Consider the following 24,034-nt stretch of genomic DNA (forward strand, 5'->3'; position numbering starts at 1 on the left):
TATTTTCTCTTTTTTGTGTATTCCTAAGTCATATACACATATACAGATATACCACTACACTTTTTCTAAGGTACCATTGTTAATGCTTTTGGAGAAATTAAAATGCCATTTTCTATTTGCCATGACTACAGTTAAAGAGACTTAACAGTACGCAGGAGTTATTTTCATGAAGTACAAAAACAGTTATACCATTTACATAAAATCCAGGGCCGTGTTTTAACACTTTGCTGTGGACATTTAAAATTCTTCTTAATACCTGCTTTGAGACAGTCCTTACCTTAGGGGTCCTATGGGCAAATGATTGCAACTTGTTTTGCAGGGGATAGAATGAGGATGGGGTGGGTAATAACCTTTTGCAACCATCTGAATTCATTATGTCTATGCACTGTTTCTGCATAGGTAAGAACAGATCAGAGAGCCCACAATCATGGTACTAATATTTATTTATAAGTATTTTGTTAATGTCCTAGATGTTTCTTTTTATATATAGGATCCAGGTTGATTAAACTTTCCCTGGGTCCTATGAGGCAGTGTGGAACTTTGCACCATATCTATTAGAAAGCCTAATGTATGAAAAGTTGTTATGTGTTTTGAAAAATTAACTAATGTATATGCTCAGTTTTTCTAGATAATTTTTTTACTGGGATGGTAGATTTCTTGAACTGTACTAATTTAGAGAGAGGATTTCTCAAAATTTATTCCAGTATGCATGTGGACAGAAGTTAACAGATTATTTACTGTATGCAAACTCTTTTGAGTCATTTAAGCCCAGTAAATTTTACCCTGATGCATAAAAGATAATGTTACTGGTTGAACAATCTTTTCCTCTATAAATTGCAGAAGAATAGCAGTAAAATTTTTCTATTCTTCAATCAAAGATCAACTTCGTAATTTCTGTGATTAAGCTGAGTATAGACAAACTTGATTTTGGTTTTATTTTATTTCTAAAGTTAAAAAAGAGTCAGTGAATTTAAATCACCCAGTATGGGTACTGTAACAACATGCACTGATTTGCTTTTTGGATGTAACTTCTTAAATTTTTAGAAAGTAATAGTTACTCCTAAAACTAAAATGTACAAGACTTTATAATCAGTGCTGAAAGCAGAACAATATTCTGTTTGCTCAATTCAGAGTGAATTTCACAGTTGTTTTAACATATTATGTAATATAATTTGACAAAGTTGTTTAAGGTATCAGCTATATTCACAATTCTGTCCTTATAAAACGGTTATGGCTGTCCATTTTCTCCCTGCCTCTATCAAATTTAAGAACCTTAGGAAAAGAAGAGAGTGTTTGTTGTACAAATTTAACAGGTGGAGCATGAGACAAGAAGAAAAGAGGAACTTCTTACACTCTCCAATGACTTTTCTAGCACAAGTGCCCTTGGGTAGTCTGGAAACATAATGATAGATATTGCTGACTTCCAGGTTCCTTCTTTGATTCAGAAATTCAACTTCAGTTCATTAAAATATCATCCTAATGAAAAGATTTAAAAAATGAAACATGTATTGAATTAGTGCCTGCAAGATGCAAGGCAGTTTCACAGGGAGTTCCCTGGCAGTCCAGTGGTTAGGACTTGGTGCTTTCACTGCGTGGGCCTAGGTTCAATCCCTGGTTGGGGAACTAAGATTAAGATCTCAAAAGCTGCATGGCACAGCCAAAAAAAAAAAGAAAGGCCGTTTCATAAAAGTTAACTAATTTCTTTTCATACCTGCCAGATGAAATATACTCTTATCATTTTATAGATGAGGTAAGTGAGACTCAGAAAGGTAAAAGAGTTTGCCCTAAAGCATAGAGAATGTATGTAACTGGAGTTGGGATTGGAACCCAGATATTCTTTCTACTAAAGAAATAGCTTAGTAGAATTTTTAAGATGACAAGAATGTTCCATTTTACTTGATTTAACTCCCTTATCCTATGTGTAGGTAAATCAAGGCTCAGAATTGCCCAAAGATAAAAGCTAGTTTGTGGCAAAAAAAGAAACAGAATCTAGTTCAGTGGTTCATTCATTACTCCTTCACTTGGCTTCAGTGACTCTTCATAATTCTTAGTTTTATTCCTGAATTACTCATCTTTCCTTCTAAATCTCTTTGGCTTGATCCTCTTCTTTTTCTGCATTTCTTCCATTGGTGGTCTCATTCTCGTTATGACTTTTAATGCTAGCTGACAGCTCCCAAATTCATTTTTTCCGTCCATACGTGACTTATTGAGTTGCAGACTTTTGTATCCAACTTCCTACCTGAAATCTCCACTCAGCGGTCTAATAAATATCTCAAATTCAACCTAAAACTGACAGATTTTTGTTTTCCGTAGCTAATCTGTTCCTCCCACCATCTTTCCCATCTCAGTTGATGGCAACATTATCCTTTCAGCTACTTTCAGTTACTCAAGACAAAACACCCTGGAGTCCTCACTCCATATTTGATGCACAGGAAAACCATTTTGGCTCTATCTTTAAAATATACGCAGAATTCAACTACTTCTTACCACCTTCACTGATACTGCTCTCTAACATTAAGTCAGATCCTGTTACTCCTTTCAGAACTTTGCAATGATTCCCCATTTTCTTCAGAGTAAAAAATTAAAGACCTTACAAAGCAAGGTTTTGTCAGGATAACAACATTTTTAAAGGGTCACTCTTGTTGCTAAGTTTCTTTCTCACTAGAATATAAACACTGTGGAGGCAGGAATCTTTGTCTCCCTTTGGTTTACTACTATATCCCAAGCACATCAGTGCCTAGCACATAGACGGTATTGAATCAGTGTTTGTTGAATTTAAGTTCATGCATTCATTAAATATTTATTAAGCTCATGGTATATGACAGACTAGTGCTGGATACAGAAAATCAGCTGTGGTCTCTGCCTTCATGAAGCTTTCATGAAATAGATGCCCATTCTCAGAGATACTGATTCTGTTGGTCTTCTGTGTATTCCAAACATCTGTATTTTTTAAATTATTACAGATGATTTTAATACACATGATGTGTTAAAAGCTTGTTGTGTGTGTCTGTACCTCACTGTAGAAACAGATTTATTCTCAAGAATATATCATTAGGAAACTCAGAAGTAACTTGGTCTCTAAGGGTTGCAAAACATTCCTAAACAGGAATTATTAGGGGAAAGAAGACCCAGTAAATACTCTAGGGAGTACATATTGCACAAACACCTCTTTCATGTTAAATAATGCCAGTTTCCAATAACCTTATCACTCACATCTACTGGTTGAATGGGGTTAGACTGTCTCTTTTCCACATCTAGCTCTTTACAGCTGTTTTCACATTATTTGCCCTATCATATATTTTGTGCTATCATGGACTGCAGAAACATGTAGGAGTCAAAAGAATTAAGTTATTTTCCCAACAATGAAATTAACTGAGTTGGTAGTCTCACTGGAGCTAGGGTTCCTTATCTTTCTTTAAAAAAAAAAAAAAAAAAGAAGAAGGTTCCTCATCTTTTTTTTTTTTTTTTTTTTTTTTTTTTTTGGTTCCTCATCTTTAAAATGAAGGTTTAGACTAAATTAAGCTCCCTCTAGCTGCAGTATTCTAGAATTCTGATTTTACTTTTGACATCTACAGCAGTTATAATTGATAACAGTGATAGAAACAATACAGTATCAAAATTTGATACAGTTTTGAATCATCCCATTATAGAAGTCTTTGGTGTTTCCAGGTTAACATACTATAAATAAAGGTCTTGCATTTAAAACATAATTTCATTTATTTTCTAGTTTTTGCTAATTTCAGTTGATGAATCAACGTGGCTCTTTGGGAAGTTCAGTCAACAAAGAAACTCCATTTCTGATTACATTTCAGAACAATCATGGAAAAAATACTTTCACAATGATTCTCATTATTTCCCCTCCAGTAGACTTTAAGGGTATGACAGATTCCCATCATTAACATGGCTTACTATGGGAGTGTGGGCTACCTATCATAATCTCTGGGGAAGAAGAGGGTGTGATGTGGAGGTGAGGAGGACATGTCTAGAATTTGAAAAGATTCCCAAATGATTCTGATATCTACCATCACAACCCTCTACCACCATTCCCCATTTGAGAATCACTGTTCTGGGGATTAACCAAATAAATGTGCTTATTAACTAATTCAAGACCATCACTGTATCTGCATTCCACATAAAAAACTGCTTTATTCAGGTGTATATATTCTTCATCCATTGCATTGCATATTACCTGAATTCAGAAGATAGTTTATATGTAGTACATCACTGTCTACCATTCTGAACATCATGAAGTGGAGAATAACTGACATATTATATTGAACAGTTCATGCAAACTCTATTCTAAATGAAGATAAGTATACTTCAAATAAGTTATTTCTTTGGAATCTAAACAAAATTAGAATATAACCATTGTATAAATAATCGTGATATTTTTCAAGTGGACAGTGTGTCTTTGAATACCCAATATTCTCTAGTTTTTATTCCAAGTAGGATAAATGAGGAAATGTGCAGCAAATATTTTTAAGATGAAAATTTCAGTCTTTTATAAGGTTCCTAACAACAACCTGAAGCTAGGGTGTATATCCTGGAGTTGGAGTGCCTGGTTTGCAATTGTAGCTCTACCACTTATTATCTCTGCAATCCTGGGCAAATTACTTAATCTCTGTAGGTCTTAATTGCATCACCTATAAAGTGGGGATAATAATCGTATTTACCTCGGTGTTATGTTCTGGATTTTATGAGCCAGTGCATATAAACTGTTTGGCACAGTGCCTAACTTCTAATAAGCCATTGTGTCAAAAGCAAAAACTAGAGAGGGTGGTAGTTCACGTCTTTTTTTTTTTTTTTTTAGAACATAAAACATCTAATAATCTGTAATAATATAGGCTTTGCAAAAATGAGGTTTTTTTAGTTGCTAATATGAGTTGACCCCAAACCTTCAACCTTCAAATAGTCTTTGTTTGCTTGACACAATACTACTTTTACTCTGGTATGATGGTGACTTAGTTTATTACTTACACTAAAATTGTTTTTTGATCTGTCACTAGCAGAAAAAATAAAACTTCTGCATAAATAGTAAATAGTGTTGCAAATAGTGCTTCTCAAGCTTTCATGTACAGATGAATTACTTGGAGATAGAAGCTCAGATTTTCAGGCCCAATACCATTAACATCTGAAGTAAGCCCCAGGAATCTGCATTATCATCCTCTACTTCCCAGTTGATTTAGATGAAAGTGGTCCCTAGGACCACACTTGAGAAATATTTATTCACAGAATAGCAGGAGAGTGGCAGTCAGAAGGCTATGGTTATGAATCTAGCACTGCCATAGATTTCTAGCTTTGCATCCTAATGATTTAACTTCTGCTTTGAGAACATGAGAATGTATGTCAAGTATGTTGAACTTTTTAAAGTCAGAATGTAAATTAAGAAGTTCTATATGTTTGAAGACAATGTAATAAAGAGCAAAATTCATGAGGCTGGGAATTGTAAGACGAGATTTCTCGTCCCAGCTCTGCTACTTTATAGTGTAATGATTGGGTAAGGTATATAATGTCTCTGAAATCTTAGTTTCTCCATCTTTAGAACAGAGTTAATACCATATTCACCAAGTATGTTATATCCAACTAGGATGTAAGTACCAAGAAATCAGACTTTGTTTTTACTCACTGTTGTATATTCAACACCTAGAACAGTGCCTGGTACATAGTAGGTACTCAATAGGTAATTGTGGAATGGATGAAGTATATTATTTGAAGTGATCTAATAAATCCTGGGAATAGAAACACAAAAATAGCATAGTACCTTCCCTCCAGAAGCTCACAGTCTGGGTGAGACAGACATGCACAAATACTACAGCATAGTTAAATGAATGAGTGCATTGTGAAGATCACCTGAGGTAATGTAATGATGCACATTGCAAGTTATAAGGTGATGGTGGCACTTGTAGAGAACAAAAGAAAGAATGCAAGTTCAGAAATGGATCTGTTAACCCTTTAAAGCATTTCTTCAGAGATTTATGGTCAGTTTGAAGTTAAGGCCATGATAATCCAGAGAATAATGTTTGTATTTAGTGAAGGTGGGAACATGAAATGGGACCTACAAGTGCACGATAGGAAAATGGGATTAAAATGAAAGTGCACGTGCTCACAGACATGTAGATATACGCACATACATACCTGTGTGTGTGATGGGGACAAGGGCAGTGGAAATGATTGAACACAGTTGAAAAGGATAATGGAGAGGTGGTAGTAATGAAGGAAGAGTAAGGAGACATAGATGCAGCTGTTTCTTCTAATATCATCCTTTAGTAGTACTCATTTTAATTTAATTTTTCAGTACCCATATTAATAATAGGGAGAGAACTGGGAGTTAGGTTGGAGTAGAGAGTTAGAGGAGATGAATGTGTTTAAACAAAACAAAAAGTAGACCTAGGTCTCCGATGACTGGTACTTTATTTTATTGATTACTTGATATATAACATCTTCAGTTATTTGGGGTTTTTTTGTTTGTTTTTAAGGCTGGGGGCCAGTCAACTAATTGTAAAGTCTTCACAGTTTAGAAAGTGGAAAATGCTTTTAAACCAATCTAAATCATTTTTTGCACTATTGCATAATAGCAGAATTATTTTTAAAAGTCACTCATAAGTAAAAGAAGAGTAGTTTCCTATGCTATGAAAGGCAGTGTGGATTTTTATAGTCATTTTTAGACTTCCTTTTTGATCATCTCTTTCAAAAATGTGCATACTGATATCTTTCATATGGTGTTTTTTCTATTTAAATTTCAAGTTTAAATTTGTATGTTGCTAAGACACAAGATTTATCATGTGGGATCCAAGGGGTCTCTCTTGAAGATGGGTAAACCTTCTGACATTGCTGGAAAAGTTCTGTAGTTATGCACATTTTTCTGGAGAGGGGTCCATGTTCTTAAAGAGAGTCCATGGCCAAAACAAGGCCCTAAGAGAACAGTTTTAATTTACTGACTCAATTCTCTTTTTTAAAGACTACTATGGAGACTGAAGTGTGTAGTTAAAAGTATCTGAAGGTCATCACTACATATTTTTGTTTATATAATGATCTATCACCTCAAAAAAAATTTTGGAATGTGTGTTTTACCACATGGTCTGTTTTGCAGGTTCGATTCCCTTCTCACTTCAGTTCAGATCTCAAGGACCTTCTAAGGAACCTGCTGCAGGTGGACCTGACGAAGCGGTTTGGAAATCTAAAGAATGGTGTGAGTGATATAAAAACTCACAAGTGGTTTGCCACAACTGATTGGATTGCTATTTACCAGAGGAAGGTGAGGCTTTTCTTTCTTTAATTTAAAAGCTTTTTAAAAGTTGCTGTTTAAATTATATGTAGTAGAGGGAAAGTGTATATTCTATTTCGACCACCAATTGAAATGTTTTCCTGGTTAAATTTTTCCTACCCATGCCTCTTTTCATAATGCCATGGCAATTATATATTAGACAATGTCGTAATGGTTTGCACTTCAAAACTGATGTGAAGCCACATTAGTAGGACGATATGTAAACAAATATATTCTCTTACCCAGAATTGGCATACAGCCAGATATAATAACGTTTAAGTGCTGGATTCATCAGATATTTTTCAGTCATTATTACTTTACCTTTGTAATAAATTGAGACGTTTAAGAAAAGATTTTGCGGTGCTGAATTACTTTTCTCTCTCCTTTTGCTTCTCAAATGCCCAGTTAAAGGTAGTTTGTATGAATAAAGTGTTTTCATCTTGAATATGTTAATTTTTTCTTTTTTTTCATAAAACAAAAACTTCTAATGTTTCAGAAATTTGCCATATTTAATAATGCCATGCATCCACATGAGTGAATTTCCTTAGGAAAAAAGTGTAAATGCTCAAATTATTAATAGCACAGTTCTAATTTATATTTTTTATAAAAGATTTTTTTAAAAACATTAAAAGAATTTTAGAATGCAGCAAATAGAAAATATAGCAAGACCAAAACAATGTGAGTGCAGTACAGCCTTTGCATCTCAAAGGGGTTCAAAAACTCTCTAACCATTAAATTCATGAAACATAGCCGTTAGCATCATTATCTCAACTGGTTGTGTTATGTAGTCAAGAACAAGGTCCAAAGCAATTTAAAATAGATTTTAGATCTAATAAATAAATATTTTATATTTTCATGTTTTTTCTAAATTTCCTAGCACCAATGCAGTACTTTCAAATTAATGAAAGCAACTCTGTAACTTCTCATTTTAATCTTTGAAGTAATCCTATGGGATAGGTGGTACCATTTTCCCCATCTTACTGATAAGAGAATCGGCTCAGAAAAGCTAACTGCTTTAAACATAATCATACAGCTGCTAAATAATGCCTATGTTTGATTCCAAGTTCTTCAGATTCCCAATTCCAAGATCACATTACCCCTTTAAAGACCTTTTAACGTGGTTATTAAAACAAAGTCCCAAACCACTGAACAGTACATTGTTTCATAAGATATTCATAGATTTTACATATTATGTGCTTAACTTTCATGCTTTGAGCAATTTTGGAGTAGGAAGACTCTGCCTCAGAAGGCAGAAAAGAGCGAGCATGAACTCTGGGGTTAGGTAGGTAGACATTGATCTGAATCCCAGATCAGACAACCATTAGGAGTGAGATCTCAAGCAAATTACTGAACCACTTTAAAGCATCAGATTTCTCATCCTTACAATTTGTATTAAGGTAGAGGATGCAAAAGGAAGAGTAATTTGGAGAGAAAGATTAAATAGATTGGTCCAGGCTCTATTTTTCTTTCTGGTTGAGGTATGTTTCATATAGTTATCATCAAGTAATCTGTTAAGTAAATAGATTTGAAATCATCATCATCCCATCATCCAGACAGCACCTCTATTAACGGTTGGCATATTTGTTCCTTTTTTCTGTGCTTTTCCTCACCACAGTCTATTCCCATGACTTCAGTGACCACCTTCAGTAGTAGATCTACTTCTTCCCACCCTGCATTTTCCCCTTAGCTTCAGACCATTACATCACAATTACTACCTACTACAAGATTCTATTTGGGTGACTTATTTAATCTACATTTTCTTTTAGTGCTTTTTGATCTAACTTCTTTTTGTTATTGTTGTTTAATAATTAACCAATTATCCTCTTAGCATTTGTTGAATAATAATTATCTGACTCCTTATTTGAAACTCCACCTTTCCTAATACTAAATTATTATATACTTCAGTCTGTTTCTGAACTTCATTTTTTATGAGCTCTTTTTGTCTCTTCTTGTACTGTACCCCACACCACCACACCATTTTATGTAGCTTTATAATGTTTATTTCAATTTTCAAAATACTTATATATTTAATATGTGGAATTCTTATAAATATTTATGAAAAATACATAATTCAGTTTTCTCCAGTTTTATTGTAGTAAAGTACACATAACGTAAAATTTAATATCTTAACCATATGTAAGTGTACAGTTCAGTGGCATTAAGTACATTAATATTGTTGTGCCACCATCACCACCATCCATCTCCAGAACTTTTTCTTCTTGCAAAACTGAAACTCTGTACCCATTAAACAATAACTCCTCTGTTTTATTGGTCTTTCCAAATATTTATGTTGTATTGGGGGATCTTAATTGGGATTACAGTATATTAATTAGAAGAGAACCAAAATCTTTAGGATTCTTTTTAATGAGCATGTTATATTTCTGCAGTTATCCAGATATTTTCTGTCCTTTGAGAAAGTTTTAGAAACCCCTTCCCTCATACAGGTCCAATTTCTCTCTCAAAGTTATTCCTTAAATTTATATTTTGGTTGCTACTGTGAATGTGTTTCTCTCCCATTACAAGAGCACACGGGAGAAAACATTTCTATGTTTCTTACAATTGGCTACCTTACTAAATAAATTCTGTTACTGATTTCCTTGGATTTTATTGACAGATAATCACAGTGGGCGGAGGGGTCATTTGCCTCTTCTTTTTCAATATTTATATCTTTTATTTCCATTTTGTTTTATTATATATGCTAGAATGTCTAGAATAATATTTTAAAACAGTGGGCCTGTTGAGCTGTCTTATCTTGTTCTTCTTTTGAATGGGAATGCCTTTTATGCTTTACCACCAAATATGAAATTAGCTATTTGTCTAGGATACGTATTCTTGATCAGGTTAAGGAAATATCCTTGATTGCTAGTACACTGTATTTTATCTTCTTTGACATATTAGTATATGGAGTTACATCAGTGAGATATCCTAACATTCCTGAAGTGAACATCATTTAATCCTAGGGTATTATTATTTTAATATCTGCCTAAAAATCAATTTGCTGAAGTTTTATTTAGGATTTTTACTTCCATAGTCATAAGTTTTATTGATCTATAGTTTTTGTTTTTCTGGAGTTGAGATTATACGGATTCATAAAATGAGTCTGGAAATTTTCCATGTTTCTCATTCTTTGGGAAATTTAAGGAACATAGGAATTATATTTATACCTTGGAAATTTTAAGAAATTAATTCTCCTGTGGATATTGGCCTCTTCAAATTTTTGCCTCTCATAAAGTCAATTATAGAAATTTATATTTTCCTATAAAATCATGTATATCCCTTTGTAATTATCACTATTTATATTGTCTTTATTATATTATTGTTAATTAATGCTATATTTAGATGATTTGATTAGACTTTGTTGAAGTTTGTACTTTTTATTAGTATCAGTATCTTAAAGATTTATGATGTATTTTGAATATTTTCAAATTTACATTTAGAAATAAACATTTCCGTTACTTAGCCAACATTTACTAATCTTTACATATCATGTATTTTAAACAATTATTCTTAAAATGGGTAGAACTCCTACTGCTCATTTAGCATTCATGTGCTTTCCAAAGGGCTGGATTTATCTCAGGTAGTAAACAGCTTATCTGCCAAGAAGTAGCACACTATAACAAACAGGTTATTTTTCTGGGCAAATTGATCAATAGCAAATCCTGATGATTAACAAAAATGGACTTGGGCCTCTCTGGATAATTTACAAACAGAAATAATTCAGTACTTTAACATAGCCATTTGTTTTACCATCACCTCAATTCTAAGTATGTAGAGAAGTACGAAAATAATAGTAAATTTGAATAGTTTTCATAGTCCTTTTTTATTCTCTGACCAAGTGCTCATGAACAACGAAATAGACAAAGGCATCTGGCAGAAAGACAAAAAATGGGAGAAAATGGCCTGGACAGCTCAAACTGTACAGTCATTTTCCAGAGATTGTCTCAGTAGGTGTGATCCTAAACTGCTGCCTTGCTAGTACACATGAGGCAACTGTCTGCTTAGCCCATTCTTCTGTGCAGTGCAGAACTGCAGGCCCCAATGCTGGGCACACAGGCAACCATCTGGCAAACAATAAGATATTAGACTCCCCATTCCTACTTATTTTTTACCTTATTCTTTTTAGATGTCTTCTTTGTGTGTATCTTATAATAGTTTATCCATGTGTGTAAATAATTTATAAATAAATAACTATACATTTATTGGTGATATATACTCAAAAATGTTTTACTAAAGGGCATATAAATCAAAAAACTTTGGAAACCACTGGTATAAATATTAGAAACAGCTCTGGACTGGAAGTGGAGACCTAATGAATTTGAAACCTGCTTTAGCCACTTATTAGTCACATGAATTTGGTCAACTTTCTGTTTTATAATCTGTAAAATGGGAATAAGGCTACCTTCCCTGCCTCCCTCACAGTGTTACGCTGAGGAAGACATGAAGCAGCCTGCGTATAATTGTTTGTAAACATTATAGATGCTGTGTAAATTGTGGTGTTATTGTTTCAGCTTCTCAAATCTTTTCCTCGAACATATTCAGTACACCACAATATCTTTATACAGACCATATTTTAAGTAATGGAAAGACATTTTATTTTTAGGATCCAAAGAGAAAAATGTTCAGAATTTAACAATTTTGTAATTCTAAAAGAGATTTTTTTTTCAAATTTCTCAGAAATTTTTGATAGCCAGATATTTTAAACAAAATAGTCTTGGGAATTTTTTAAAAAATGATTTAAAATAAATCTGAATTATCTGTAACCTCAGGAGGAAGGAATTAAGGAAAAGGGGATAGAAAATGGACTTCAGAAATAAGGAACTGATAAAGGAAAAACTGGAGTTCTGTAACCTTAAGTGCCAGCATTTTGATGCCAGCAGTTAATTATCCTAGAAATCTCATTGTTGTTGGCCTGTACCATTCCTTGAATGAAAATATTGAGATCAATAGCAAACCTATAGTTTGCTTCTTCTTTTAATGTTGTGATCATTTAGGGACTTAAAGGCATTTAAAGATTGCTACTGTGTAGTAATAGTCGGAATTTATTTTTCTTAGTGTTTGTTTGGAAATTCTCTGGCATTTGTTTTTCCTCCTTTTCCATATCACCAAGCAGTTAACACCTCTGACACTATCTATTTGGAGATACCAATTGCCAGTCCAGTTTTTGCTTCTAACGGGCTATAGGTCAAGATTCCCACAAACACCTGGGGGTTGATTAATTTTCTAGAGTGGCTCACAGAACTGAGAAACTACTTACTGGGTGACCAGCTTATTATAAAGGGGTGTAACTCAGGAATAGCCAGATGGAAGAGAGGCACAGAGCAAGGTGTGTGAGAAGGGGCTCAGAGCTTCCTGCTCTCTCCAAGCATGCCACTCTCCGCAAATCCCCACTTGTTCACCAACCCAGAAGCTCTTCGAAACCCAAACCCCTTCCTTTTGGGGTTTTATGGAGGCCTCATTACACAGGCATGATTGATTCATTCATTGTCCATTGGTAACTGAACTCAGTCTCCAGTCCCTCTCCCCTCCCAGAAGGTCAGGGAGTGGGACTGAAAGTTCCAACCTTCCAATCACAGGGTTGGGTCCCCTGGGAACCAGCCTCCATCCTTAGGTTACTTAGGGGCTTTCCCAAAGACACCACATTAATATAACAAAAGACACCTTTGCCAGTCTCAACTCAGGAAATCCAAGGGTTTTAGGAGCTTTGTGCCAGTAACTGGCACAAAGACCAAATATATATTTATTATAAATCACAATATCACTCTTGTTTCTCTCTCTGTCTCAATTATAGGTTGAAGCTCCATTCATACCAAAGTTCAGAGGCTCTGGAGATACCAGCAATTTTGATGACTATGAAGAAGAAGATATCCGTGTCTCTATAACAGAAAAATGTGGAAAAGAATTTTGTGAATTTTAGAGATGAGCAACAAGATGACATCAGAGCTCACACTCAGTCTTTGCACTCTGTTAAGAGATAAGGTAGAGCTGAGACCGTCCTTGTCGAAGCAGTTACCTAGTTCCTTCATTCCAGCGACTGAGTGAGGTCTTTATTGCCGTCATCCGTCTGTGCACTCTACATCCACCTATGTAACAAGGCACCGCTAAGCAAGCATTGTCTGTGCCATAACACAGAACTAGACACTTTCCTGCTTCTCTTTGGTTCGTCTTTCTCCTCTTCTCCTAAATCCATTTCTTCCCGTTCATTTTCATTAATTTTTCTGCAAATAGTGCTTCATTTTATTTTGTTGGTGTTTCAGATGGGCAGTGTTACGGCTATGTGACATTGGAAGGGAAGGATAAATGTTGCTTTTAGTAGTTCTTACCAATATTTTTGTTGGTCAGTTGCTTGAGGATATACTTTCTAATAATCATTTTTACTTTGAGTAGCTCATATTCGGTTTTGCCAAAACGCTGGACAATTTTTGAAGATAGAATGTCTTTACACCAAGGATATTTATACAAATAAAACAATAACTTTCCTAGAACTAATACAGAGTAGCTAGACCCAGCAATTTGGATTCCTACAGATCAGAAGCTCTATTTCACTTCACCGCCTTTTCTGTCATCCTCCCCTTGAGTAAATAAGTGACCAGCCTGTGCAGTATGACGAGCGTGTCTCATTTGCAGGAAAAGCTAATGATATGGATCATCATTGCCCAGGTTCTCTCACTTGATACCAGCATTTATGTAGGTATCAGAGAAGAGTTCTAAGATTTCTAAACTTTAACTTTCCATGAGGGTTTTAGCCAGTATTTTAATAGAACACGACTAATGAAAGTGACACATTTTTAAGTTTCTCAAATAGTCCCCACCGTAAACTTTTGAAAGGAAGAGAAATGAACTAAAAAGAACATTAATGTGAACAAATACTTAGCTAAGTCAAACAAATGGCTTGATTCTTGTAAACAATATAGAGGCACTTCTGTTTAAATATCGAGGTTTTTTTGTTTATTTTGCTTTGCTTTGCTTTGTTTTGTCACAGTAAGAACAAAAGTTGTTGCCAGGTGATTATGCTGGTGTACTGTATTTGTTAGCCTGAGGTAGAGGCCCTGTTGCAACTTTGGCTTTCATCCTATGCCTCAGCAGTGAGGAAAGGGGACAAAATTTATAAAACTACCACAGCTGTGTTTTAATTTTGAGGTGTGGTATTTTTAGCTATGTTGTAATTCCTTGCCTCTTCTTTCAGTAAACGGAATTATGATCATGCAGATACAATTTTAGTATTTGAGTTTAGTTTTTTTAATATACTTTTTTGCCAATTGACTTAACATTGCTGTCATGTGGAAATTTCAAGCACTTTTGCACATTTTGTTCACTGTTTGTTGAGACTCCACTTAACTCAGTTTTTTAAATATGTTTTTTCTTTGCTTTTAAATTTCCTGTCTGGTTTTATTTCTGTGTGTCAGTGACCTATCTTAAAACAACACACCAAAATAGTTGAAAATAAACTGTGTTCATTTTTTATGATCAATTTACATGCATATAAGATGAGTTGTGTTTAATCAAACTGATCTTAATGTATATAAGCACTCTATTTGCTTCATTATCGGTGCAGGTAGGTCACTGATTCTACTTCTTTTCATCTGTACCACACCCTTGTAAAACCTTTGAAGACACTGAAAAAATCTGTCTGAGATATTCTCCGTATCAGTCTGTACATCTTTTGGTTGTCAAGTGTTTCTGCATGGTCATGTCACTTAAAAGCTGATACTGATTTGTTGGTCCACCTATATTTAAAATGTGCAAGAAAAATATGAAATACTTTGCTGTAGCAAGTTTTATGTAACAAAAATATATCATGTTAATAAATCTAAAAAATTTTAATTACTTTTTTTGTATTTCATTTACACCCAAGAACATGCTGATCATGTATTCTATATGTATGCTATAAATGCTGTGGTACCTTTGTTGTATATTATTGTAAAATTATTACAAAATAATTTTAGTAAATCTTGGGGGTGACATTTTGATTATTACATTTTTTAGTTTTCAGTAATTTAAAAGATTTCTATGAATTCTAAAAAAAAAAAAATTATGAAATTACTACTGCCTGGCAGATTTGCTATAGAATCTACCTAGGTCGATGACCCTAGGCATACATTGGTTTTGAGGGCTATTTAGCCGTTCCATTTTAACTTTCCATTTAAAGGACACCAGCAAGCTTTCAAATATATCCAGGGAGTCTATTTTTGACCACTCAAGTACACTGAATTAGAATATCTTAGAATTATATAAAACTCCCAGTTTCAGCCACAATTGAGCCAAAAATAAGATAAAAGTTTGATTAATAAATAAGTGGAATGAATCAGTATTTAATATCAGATTACGTTATTTGAAACAGAAGAAATAATGAGATGGCATTGTCGAGGAAGGAGCCCTAGACTGAAAGTCAAGGCATCTGAGTATCAAGCCTGGCCTGTCACTATCAGCAATGACCTTGGCCTCAGTTCTCTTATCTATGAAATGGAAGAGTTCCATTAGGCAGTTTCTAAGGTCCCTTCTAACTTTCACATGTTGTGACAAGACTCTTCTTTTTATTTGACCTTTTGAAGGGATAACATGCTTAGAAGCAAGTCTCGGTAAGGCTATATTTTAGGGCATCTTTCTTCTCCTTACTCTACAGTGTTCTTACAATTCTTTGAATATCATGAGAACCTCGTGTGTGTTCTGATTCCTTCCTCCTTCACTGATGCTAAATATCCAATTGATATCAAACTGTCAACCTACCAAAAAGATATTGTGGCTTGTGGGCACTGCTGTCTTGTTCTGATATGTTCTTGTAGTGACTGCCCATTGGCCTGAAAATACTCATTGTAAGCCTAAAAAAATCATTTTTCTTTCCCACTGTTTTTTCTGCTTGTTGAAGAATCAAATGAAATAATAATGTATGTGAAAGCACCTTGTAAACTGTAACCTATCAATGTAAAATGTTAAGGTGTGTTGTTATTTCATTAATTACTTCTTTGTTTAGAATGGAATTTCCTATGCACTACTGTAGCTAGGAAATGCTGAAAACAACTGTGTTTTTTAATTAATCAATAACTGCAAAATTAAACTATCTTGAAAGGATAAAACAATTTATTGAGTCTTGGATTCTATTTAGTGCCCTTATTTCCTGATTTATTTTCTGCATATGCCACAGATGCTTATGGATTCCTAGTTTTTATGTATTTGGGTGAGAACAGAGCAATAGAGGGTCAAAGGTCCACTAGTCTATTCCAACTGTGTGTTTACTGAGAAACTACTAGATTTATTCCATAGTATCTAAAAGTGTTTCTTCTTTTTCCTCATGCTATTAGTCTAAATTATTCTTAAAATAATGTTGAAAATATTCATATTTAAAAGATTGACACTACAAGAGCCCTCATACTATTGTAATAATGAACTATGAATTTATACTTTTTTCTTTAGAGGTGCTTTTGTGCTTCGCCATTACCTCTTCCGGTTTTAGCCAAGTTGATTAATATGTGTTTCTATAGTTGTCCTTTACCTCAAGAAATACATTTTTATTTAATTATTTTAATAGCTTACCATTTTTATTGCTTTGTTACTACATTTATAAATATTGATGCATTTTATAACATGATACTACTTTTATGATTGCTTCATTTTATCATTGTTAGGGCTTAATATAAATTCTGGTTTCCTCACTTCCTTATGTAACTAATTATAAAAATCTGGGCATACCTTCATTCCAGAACTACCATCATTTGAAATTCACTTAACTTTTTCTCTTACACACAAATATTGGATGTGAAGTTAAATACTTTAGATTTTAGCTTTCCTGAACATTTTCTATATGCCTTATTTAATAGACTTCATGCCCTCTGATAAGGGCTGAATTTTGCCCCACCAAAATTCCTGTGTTGAAGTCCTAACCCCCAGTATCTCAGAATATGATTGTATTTGAAGGTAGGGCCTTTAAAGAGATAATTAAGGTAAAATTAGGTCATATGTTGGGCCATGATCCAATAAGACTGGTGTCTTTATAAGAGGAGATTAGGACAGAGAGAACACGCAAACTGAGGGGAGACCATGTGAGAACATAAGAGGAAGATGACCGTCTATAAGCCAAGGACAAAGGCCTCAAAAGAAGCCAACCCTGCTTACACCTTGATCTTGGACTTCTAGCCTCCAGGAATGTGAGATAATAAATTTCTGTTGTTTAAACCACCCAGTCTGTGGTACTTCGTAATGGCAGTCCTAGCAAACTAGTACACCCACTGAGTGTACTCCCATGGTGAACGGCTTGCATTCATCATCTCCCTTCAAATGCTTTATACTTGGCTAATACTTAACCATAAGCCAAAAAGAAAAAAAAAGTGTAGTCACAGACCTCACTGCGCCTCCTGCTTGTTGCTATTCTTTCCTGGAACATTAGCAGGAAACAGGAAACAGTAGCTAATGAGAGTGGGGGAAAGCACGGGTAACTGAAACCACGACTAACACCTGGTCAGACTTACCCTTGGCATCAAGCTATCCTTTTGAAAATACAACATAAAATTGAACACACAAGAGTGGTTGACTTTAGAATCTTCGCTCATCTCTTAATGGTGATGTTAATGAAATGGCCAAAAGGAAAGTGGGAATGGGGATAAAGGTCTAGTGAGGGGGAACCCCAGTTGGTTCATTGTCATTATTGAGGGGGTAGTAATGCTCACAGCAAATGATTACCTTAATATGTCAGTTTTCTATGGCTACTGTAACAAATTACCACAAAATTAGTGGTTTAAAACAACACAAATTTATTATCTTACAGTTCTGGAAGTCTAACATCTGAAGTGAGTCTCACTGGGTTAAAAATCAAAGCATCATGGTATATCTCTCCATCTGTATGATCTTTAATTTCTTTCATCAGTGTCTTATAGTTTTCTGCATACAGGTCTTTTATCTCCTTCGGTAGGTTTATTCCTAGGTATTTTATTCTCTTTGTTGCAGTGGTAAATGGGAGTGTTTCCTTAATTTCTCTTTCAGATTTTTCATCATTAGTGTATAGGAATGCAAGAGATTTCTGTGCATTAATTTTGTATCCTGCTACTTTACCAAATTCATTGATTAGCTCTAGTAGTTTTCTGGTAGCGTCTTTAGGATTCTCTATGTATAGTATCATGTCATCTGCAAACAGTGACAGCTTTACTTCTTGTTTTCTGATTTGGATTCCTTTTATTTCTTTTTCTTCTCTGATTGCCGTGGCTAAAACTTCCAAAACTATGTTGAATAATAGTGGTGAGAGTGGGCAACCTTGTCTTGTTCCTGATCTTAGAGGAAATGGTTTCAGTTTTTCACCATTGAGAACGATGTTGGCTGTGGGTTTGTCATATATGGCCTTTATTATGTTGAGGTAAATTCCCTCTATGCCTACTTTCTGGAGGGTTTCTATCATAAATGGGTGTTGAATTTTGTCAAATGCTTTTTCTGCATCTATTGAGATGATCATATGGTTTTTCTCCTTCAATTACTTAATATGGTTTATCACATTGATTGATTTGTGTATATTGAAGAATCCTTGCATCCCTGGGATAAACCCCACTTGATCATGGTGTATGATCCTTTCAATGTGCTGTTGGATTCTGTTTGCTAGCATTTTGTTGAGGATCTTTGCATCTATGTTCATCAGTGATATTGGCCTGTAGTTTTCTTTCTTTGTGACATCTTTGTCTGGTTTTGGTATCAGGGTGATGGTGGCCTCATGGAATGAGTTTGGGAGTGTTTCCATTGCTATATTTTGGAAGAGTTTGAGAAGGATAGGTGTTAGCTCTTCTCTAAAAGTTTGACAGAATTCACCTGTGAAGCCATCTGGTCCTGGGCTTCTGTTTGTTGGAAGATTTTTAATCACAGTCTCAATTTCAGTGCTTGCAATTGGTCTGTTTATATTTTCTATTTCTTCCTGGTTCAGTCTGGGAAGGTTGTGCTTTTCTAAGAATTTGTCCATTTCTTCCAGGTTGTCCATTTTATTGGCATAGTGTTGCTTGCAGTAATCTCTCATGATCGTTTGTATTTCTGCAGTGTCAGTTGTTACTTCTCCTTTTTTATTTCGAATTCTACTGATTTGAGTCTTCTCCCTTTTATTCTTGACGAGTCTGGTTAATAGTTTATCAAGTTTGTTTATCTTCTCAAAGAACCAGATTTTACTTTTATTGATTCTTGTTATTGTTTTCTTCATTACTTTTTCATTTACTTCTGATCTGATCTTTATGATTTCTTTCCTTCTGCTAACTTTGGGGATTTTTTGTTCTTCTTTCTCTAATTGCTTTAGGTGTAAGGTTAGGTTGCTTATTTGAGATGTTTCTTGTTTCTTGAGGTAGGATTGTGTTGCTACAAACTTCCCCCTTAGAACTGCTTTTGCTGCATCCCATAGGTCTTGGGTCGTCGTGTTTTCATTGTATTTGTTTCTAGGTTCTTGGATTGGAAGAATCAATGTTGTGAAAATGACTATACTACCCAGAGCAATCTACAGATTCAATGCAATCCCTATCAAACTGCCAGTGGCATTTTTCACAGAACTAGAACAAAAAATTTCACAATTTGTATGGAAACACAAAAGACCCCGAATAGCCAAAGCAATCTTGAGAAAGAAAAACGGAGCTGGAGGAATCAGGCTCCCAGACTTCAGACTATACTACAAAGCTACAGTAATCAAGACAGTATGGTACTGGAACAAAAACAGAAATATAGATCAATGGAACAGCATAGAAAGCTCAGAGATAAACCCATGTACATATGGTCACCTTATCTTTGATAAAGGAGGCAAGAGTATATAATGGAGAAAAGACAGCCTCTTCAATAAGTGGTTAGGAAAATGGACAGCTACATGTAAAAGAATGAAATTAGAACATTCCCTAACGCCATACACAAAAATAAACTCAAAATGGGTTAAAGACCTAATGTAAGGTCAGACACTATCAAACTCTTAGAGGAAAACATAGGCAGAACACTCTATGACATAAATCACAGCAAGATCCTTTTTGACCCACCTCCTAGAGAAATGGAAATAAAAACAAAAATAAACAAATGGGACCTAATGAAACTTCAAAACTTTTGCATAGCAAAGGAAACCATGAAAAAGATGAAAAGACAGCCCTCAGAATGGGAGAAAATATTTGCAAATGAAGCAACTGACAAAGGATTAATCTCCAAAATATACAAGCAGCTCAATATCAAAAAAACAAACAACCCAATCCAAAAATGGGCAGAAGACCTAAACAGACATTTCTCCAAAGAAGATATACAGATTGCCAACAAACACATGAAAGAATGCTCAACATCTCTAATCATGAGAGAAATGCAAATCAAAACTACAATGAGGTATCACCTCACACCAGTCAGAATGGCCATCATCAAAAAATCTAGAAACAATAAATGCTGGAGAGGGTGTGGGGAAAAGGGAACACTCTTGCACTGTTGGTGGGAATGTAAATTGATACAGCCACTATGGAGGTTCCTTAAAAAACTAAAAATAGAACTACCATACGACCTAGCAATCCCACTACTGGGCATATACCCTGAGAAAACCATAATTCAAAGAGTCATGTACCACAGTGTTCATTGCAGCTCTATTTACAATAGCCAGGACATGGAAGCAACCTAAGTGTCCATCGACAGATGAATGGATAAAGAAGATGTGGCACATATATACAATGGAATAGTACTCAGCCATAAAAAGAAACGAAATTTAGTTATTTGTAGTGAGGTGGATGGACCTAGAGTCTGTCATACAGAGTGAAGTAATTCAGAAAGAGAAAAACAAATACTGTATGCTAACACACATATATGGAATCTAAAAAAAATAAAATAGTTCTGAAGAACCTAGGGGCAGGACAGGAATAAAGACACAGACATTGAGAATGGACTTGAGGACACGGGGAGGGGGAAGGGTAAGCTGGGATGAAGTGAGAGAGTGGCATGGACTTATATATACTACCAAATGTATAATAGATAGCTAGTGGGAAGCAGCCGCATAGCACAGGGAGATCAGCTCGGTGCTTTGTGGCCAACTAGAGGGGTAGGATAGGGAAGGTGGAAGGGAGAGGCAAGAGGGAGGAGATATGGGGATATATGTATATATATAGCTGATTCACTTTGTTATAAAGCAGAAATTGACACACCATTGTCAAGCAATTATACTCCAATAAAGATGTTAAAAAAAAAAAAAAGCATCAGCAGGCCTGCATTCCTTTCTAGATCTCTAGGGGAGAATCTGTTTCCTTGCCTTTTCCAGCCTCTAGAGGTTGCTCACTTTCCTGGACTTGTGACTTTATTCCTCCATCTTCAAAGTCAGCAAAATTGGGCTGAGTCCTTATACTGCATCTCTCTGATATCCTCTTCTGCCTCCCTCTTTCACTTTTAAAGACCCCTGTGATGATATTGAGCCCTGGGTTATATAACCTGGGTAATCCAGGCTACTCTCCTCATTTTAAGATCAGCTGATAAGCAACCTTAATTTCCCTTTGCCATATAACCTAACATATTCACAGGTTTTGAGGACTTAGGCATGGGCAACTTCGGGGCACAGGGAGTGTGGGGCAGACATTATTTTGCCTACCAGACTTAATGTAATTTTAGGTGGAAAATATGACTATCTGAGAGATGGGGGTAGAGACAATCTTCACAGTTCAAATAGAACAAAGGCTTAAACTGAGCTTTTCCTGAAGCATAGAGCTTAACATGCAGTGAATATTCAAGTACATTGTCATAGAGCCTAATTGAGTAGCAATATCAGTTCTGCATACCTTAAAAGGTACTCAACATCACTATTCATCAGCAAATTGAAAATTAAAACCACAAGTAGATATCACTACACACCAACAGAATGCCTAAATACACTGAGAATACCAAGTGTTGGTGAGGATGTAGAGCAATGGAAACTGTCTGCATTGCTAGTGGGAACAGAAAATGGCACAACCACTTTGGAAAACAGTTTGGCAGTTTACTATAAAGTTAATCATTTTCTTCCCACACAACTAGCCCTTCTACCTCTATGTATTTACCCAAGAAAATGAAAACATATGTCCACACAAAGACGTGAATGTTCACGGCAACTTTATAACAGTCCTGAACAAATGGATCAACAGATGGTGGTGTATCCATGCAATGGAAGACTACTCGCCAATAAAAAGGAGCAAGCTACTGATACCAGCAACAACATGAATGCATCTAAAAAGCATTTTGTTTGTATACATTTGTCAAAACTCATTGAACTATATACTTTAAAATGAGTACATTATACCTTAGTAAAGATGATTTTAAGAATTATGAAAAGAAAATAAATTTTAGAATAGATATGATTATAATAGAAGGTTAGTGATCTGGAAGATATAGTCTAGGAAATCCCTTGTTAATATTCAAAGATAAAGACAGAAAAACATGAGAGAAAACTTAAGAAATATGGGAAGTTAGCTTCAAGAGTGATGAAAATTGTTTAAAAGTTCTAAAAGGAAGAGACAGAAAAATGAGAAAGTAATGTCTTCGAAGTTCTGAATGATTGCTTTACTTAGAATTATATATCGATACCTCAGCAAACTATTGCTTGATTGTAAAGCGGAGACTCTAGTTCCCAGGTACCCTAGCCCTCTGGCACCTAGACAGACCTGGCCAGTGGGAAGTGATGGGAAAAGACTGGAGGATGGCCAAAAGATATAATCAGAGTGTTTCTCTTCCTATCTCTCCCTGCAGTTGGTACCATTTCCTGAGTCTTCATTGTTCCATCTCTTGGTCACTGTCATGGTTCCATGTTCCACTGGGCGGCCCAAGCTTCTGAGTTCTGTGAGCCCTGACTCCTTTTTTCTTCCAGTCCAGGGCTGATAGAGCTCCCTGTTGTTGCTCATCTTTGGTTAACTTCACCATCCTAATATTTGTCTTTATTTTTGGTTTTTTATAAACTTTTTAGTAATAATATGACTGGTACTTTTTTGTAGTTATATGAAGTACAACTGTTTGACTCTCTATTCTTCCATCACCTGTGTAACCAATTTCTTCTATTAAATCTCCTCTGTTGAAATACCTAGAATGGATCCTCTTCTCCTGACTGATGTTCCCATTATCACCACTTTTGTTATACATTGTACTGAAGGATCCTAGCCATCACATAAGAGAAAAAAGAACAAAGGTGATCCTGGCCATCACTGTAAGAGAAGAAACAACACTGGCAAAATAAAGATCATCCCAAATAAAATAAATTGTGAAAATTTTCTATCAACAGATACTCCCTAAGGAAGGAAATTCTAAAACTATATTTTAAGAAGAAGGAAAATGGTCCCAGAAAGAAGAAATAGCTCCTGGGAAGTTTAAAGGAAAGAAAAATAGGAGGAAAAAAATAAACATCATTAGGAATAAGAAATGAGATGGACACAGAAGAGCTTTTAAAATTAGAATTTTCATCAGGCTGGAACTTAAAAGACACACAAACCCGCCATTTCTCCTGCCACCCTCTCTCCCCAAACACATATAAATGATAGAATATATTTTCAAATATCTTTAATGACATAGATTTCACTCAAAACAAGATAACCATCTCCACAGACTAGAAAGGATGAAAATACACAGTGGTAAGTGGGGGCTGAAGCCACAGACTTACTAATCTACAGAAAAGATTTTTATTACAGTGAGATTACAGTAAATGCAAAAGAAAAAGATGTTAAAGAAAATTCAGAGGTTGTGGGCTTCCCTGGTGGCGCAGTGGTTGAGAATCTACCTGCCAATGCAGGGGACACGGGTTCGAGCCCTGGTCTGGGAAGATCCCACATGCCACGGAGCAACTGGGCCCGTGAGCCACAA

General features: G+C 35.1%; 1 protein-coding gene across 4 annotated transcripts in view; it reads left to right on the plus strand.

Moving 5' to 3' along the window:
- Positions 1 to 16,292, plus strand: part of PRKACB (protein kinase cAMP-activated catalytic subunit beta) — a 147,965-nt gene extending 131,673 nt beyond the window's left edge. For all 4 annotated transcript variants that reach the window (XM_068540186.1, XM_068540184.1, XM_068540183.1 and 1 more), the window contains 2 exons: positions 7,091 to 7,255; positions 13,053 to 16,292. In XM_068540186.1, coding sequence (XP_068396287.1) covers positions 7,091 to 7,255; positions 13,053 to 13,178 — 291 coding nt within the window. In that variant the 3' untranslated portion in view covers positions 13,179 to 16,292. The remainder of the gene's footprint in view (positions 1 to 7,090; positions 7,256 to 13,052) is intronic.
- The last annotated feature ends 7,742 nt before the right edge of the window (positions 16,293 to 24,034 follow it).

The sequence above is a fragment of the Eschrichtius robustus genome, chromosome 3, assembly GCF_028021215.1.
Source record: "Eschrichtius robustus isolate mEscRob2 chromosome 3, mEscRob2.pri, whole genome shotgun sequence".
Taxonomy (NCBI): domain Eukaryota; kingdom Metazoa; phylum Chordata; class Mammalia; order Artiodactyla; family Eschrichtiidae; genus Eschrichtius; species Eschrichtius robustus.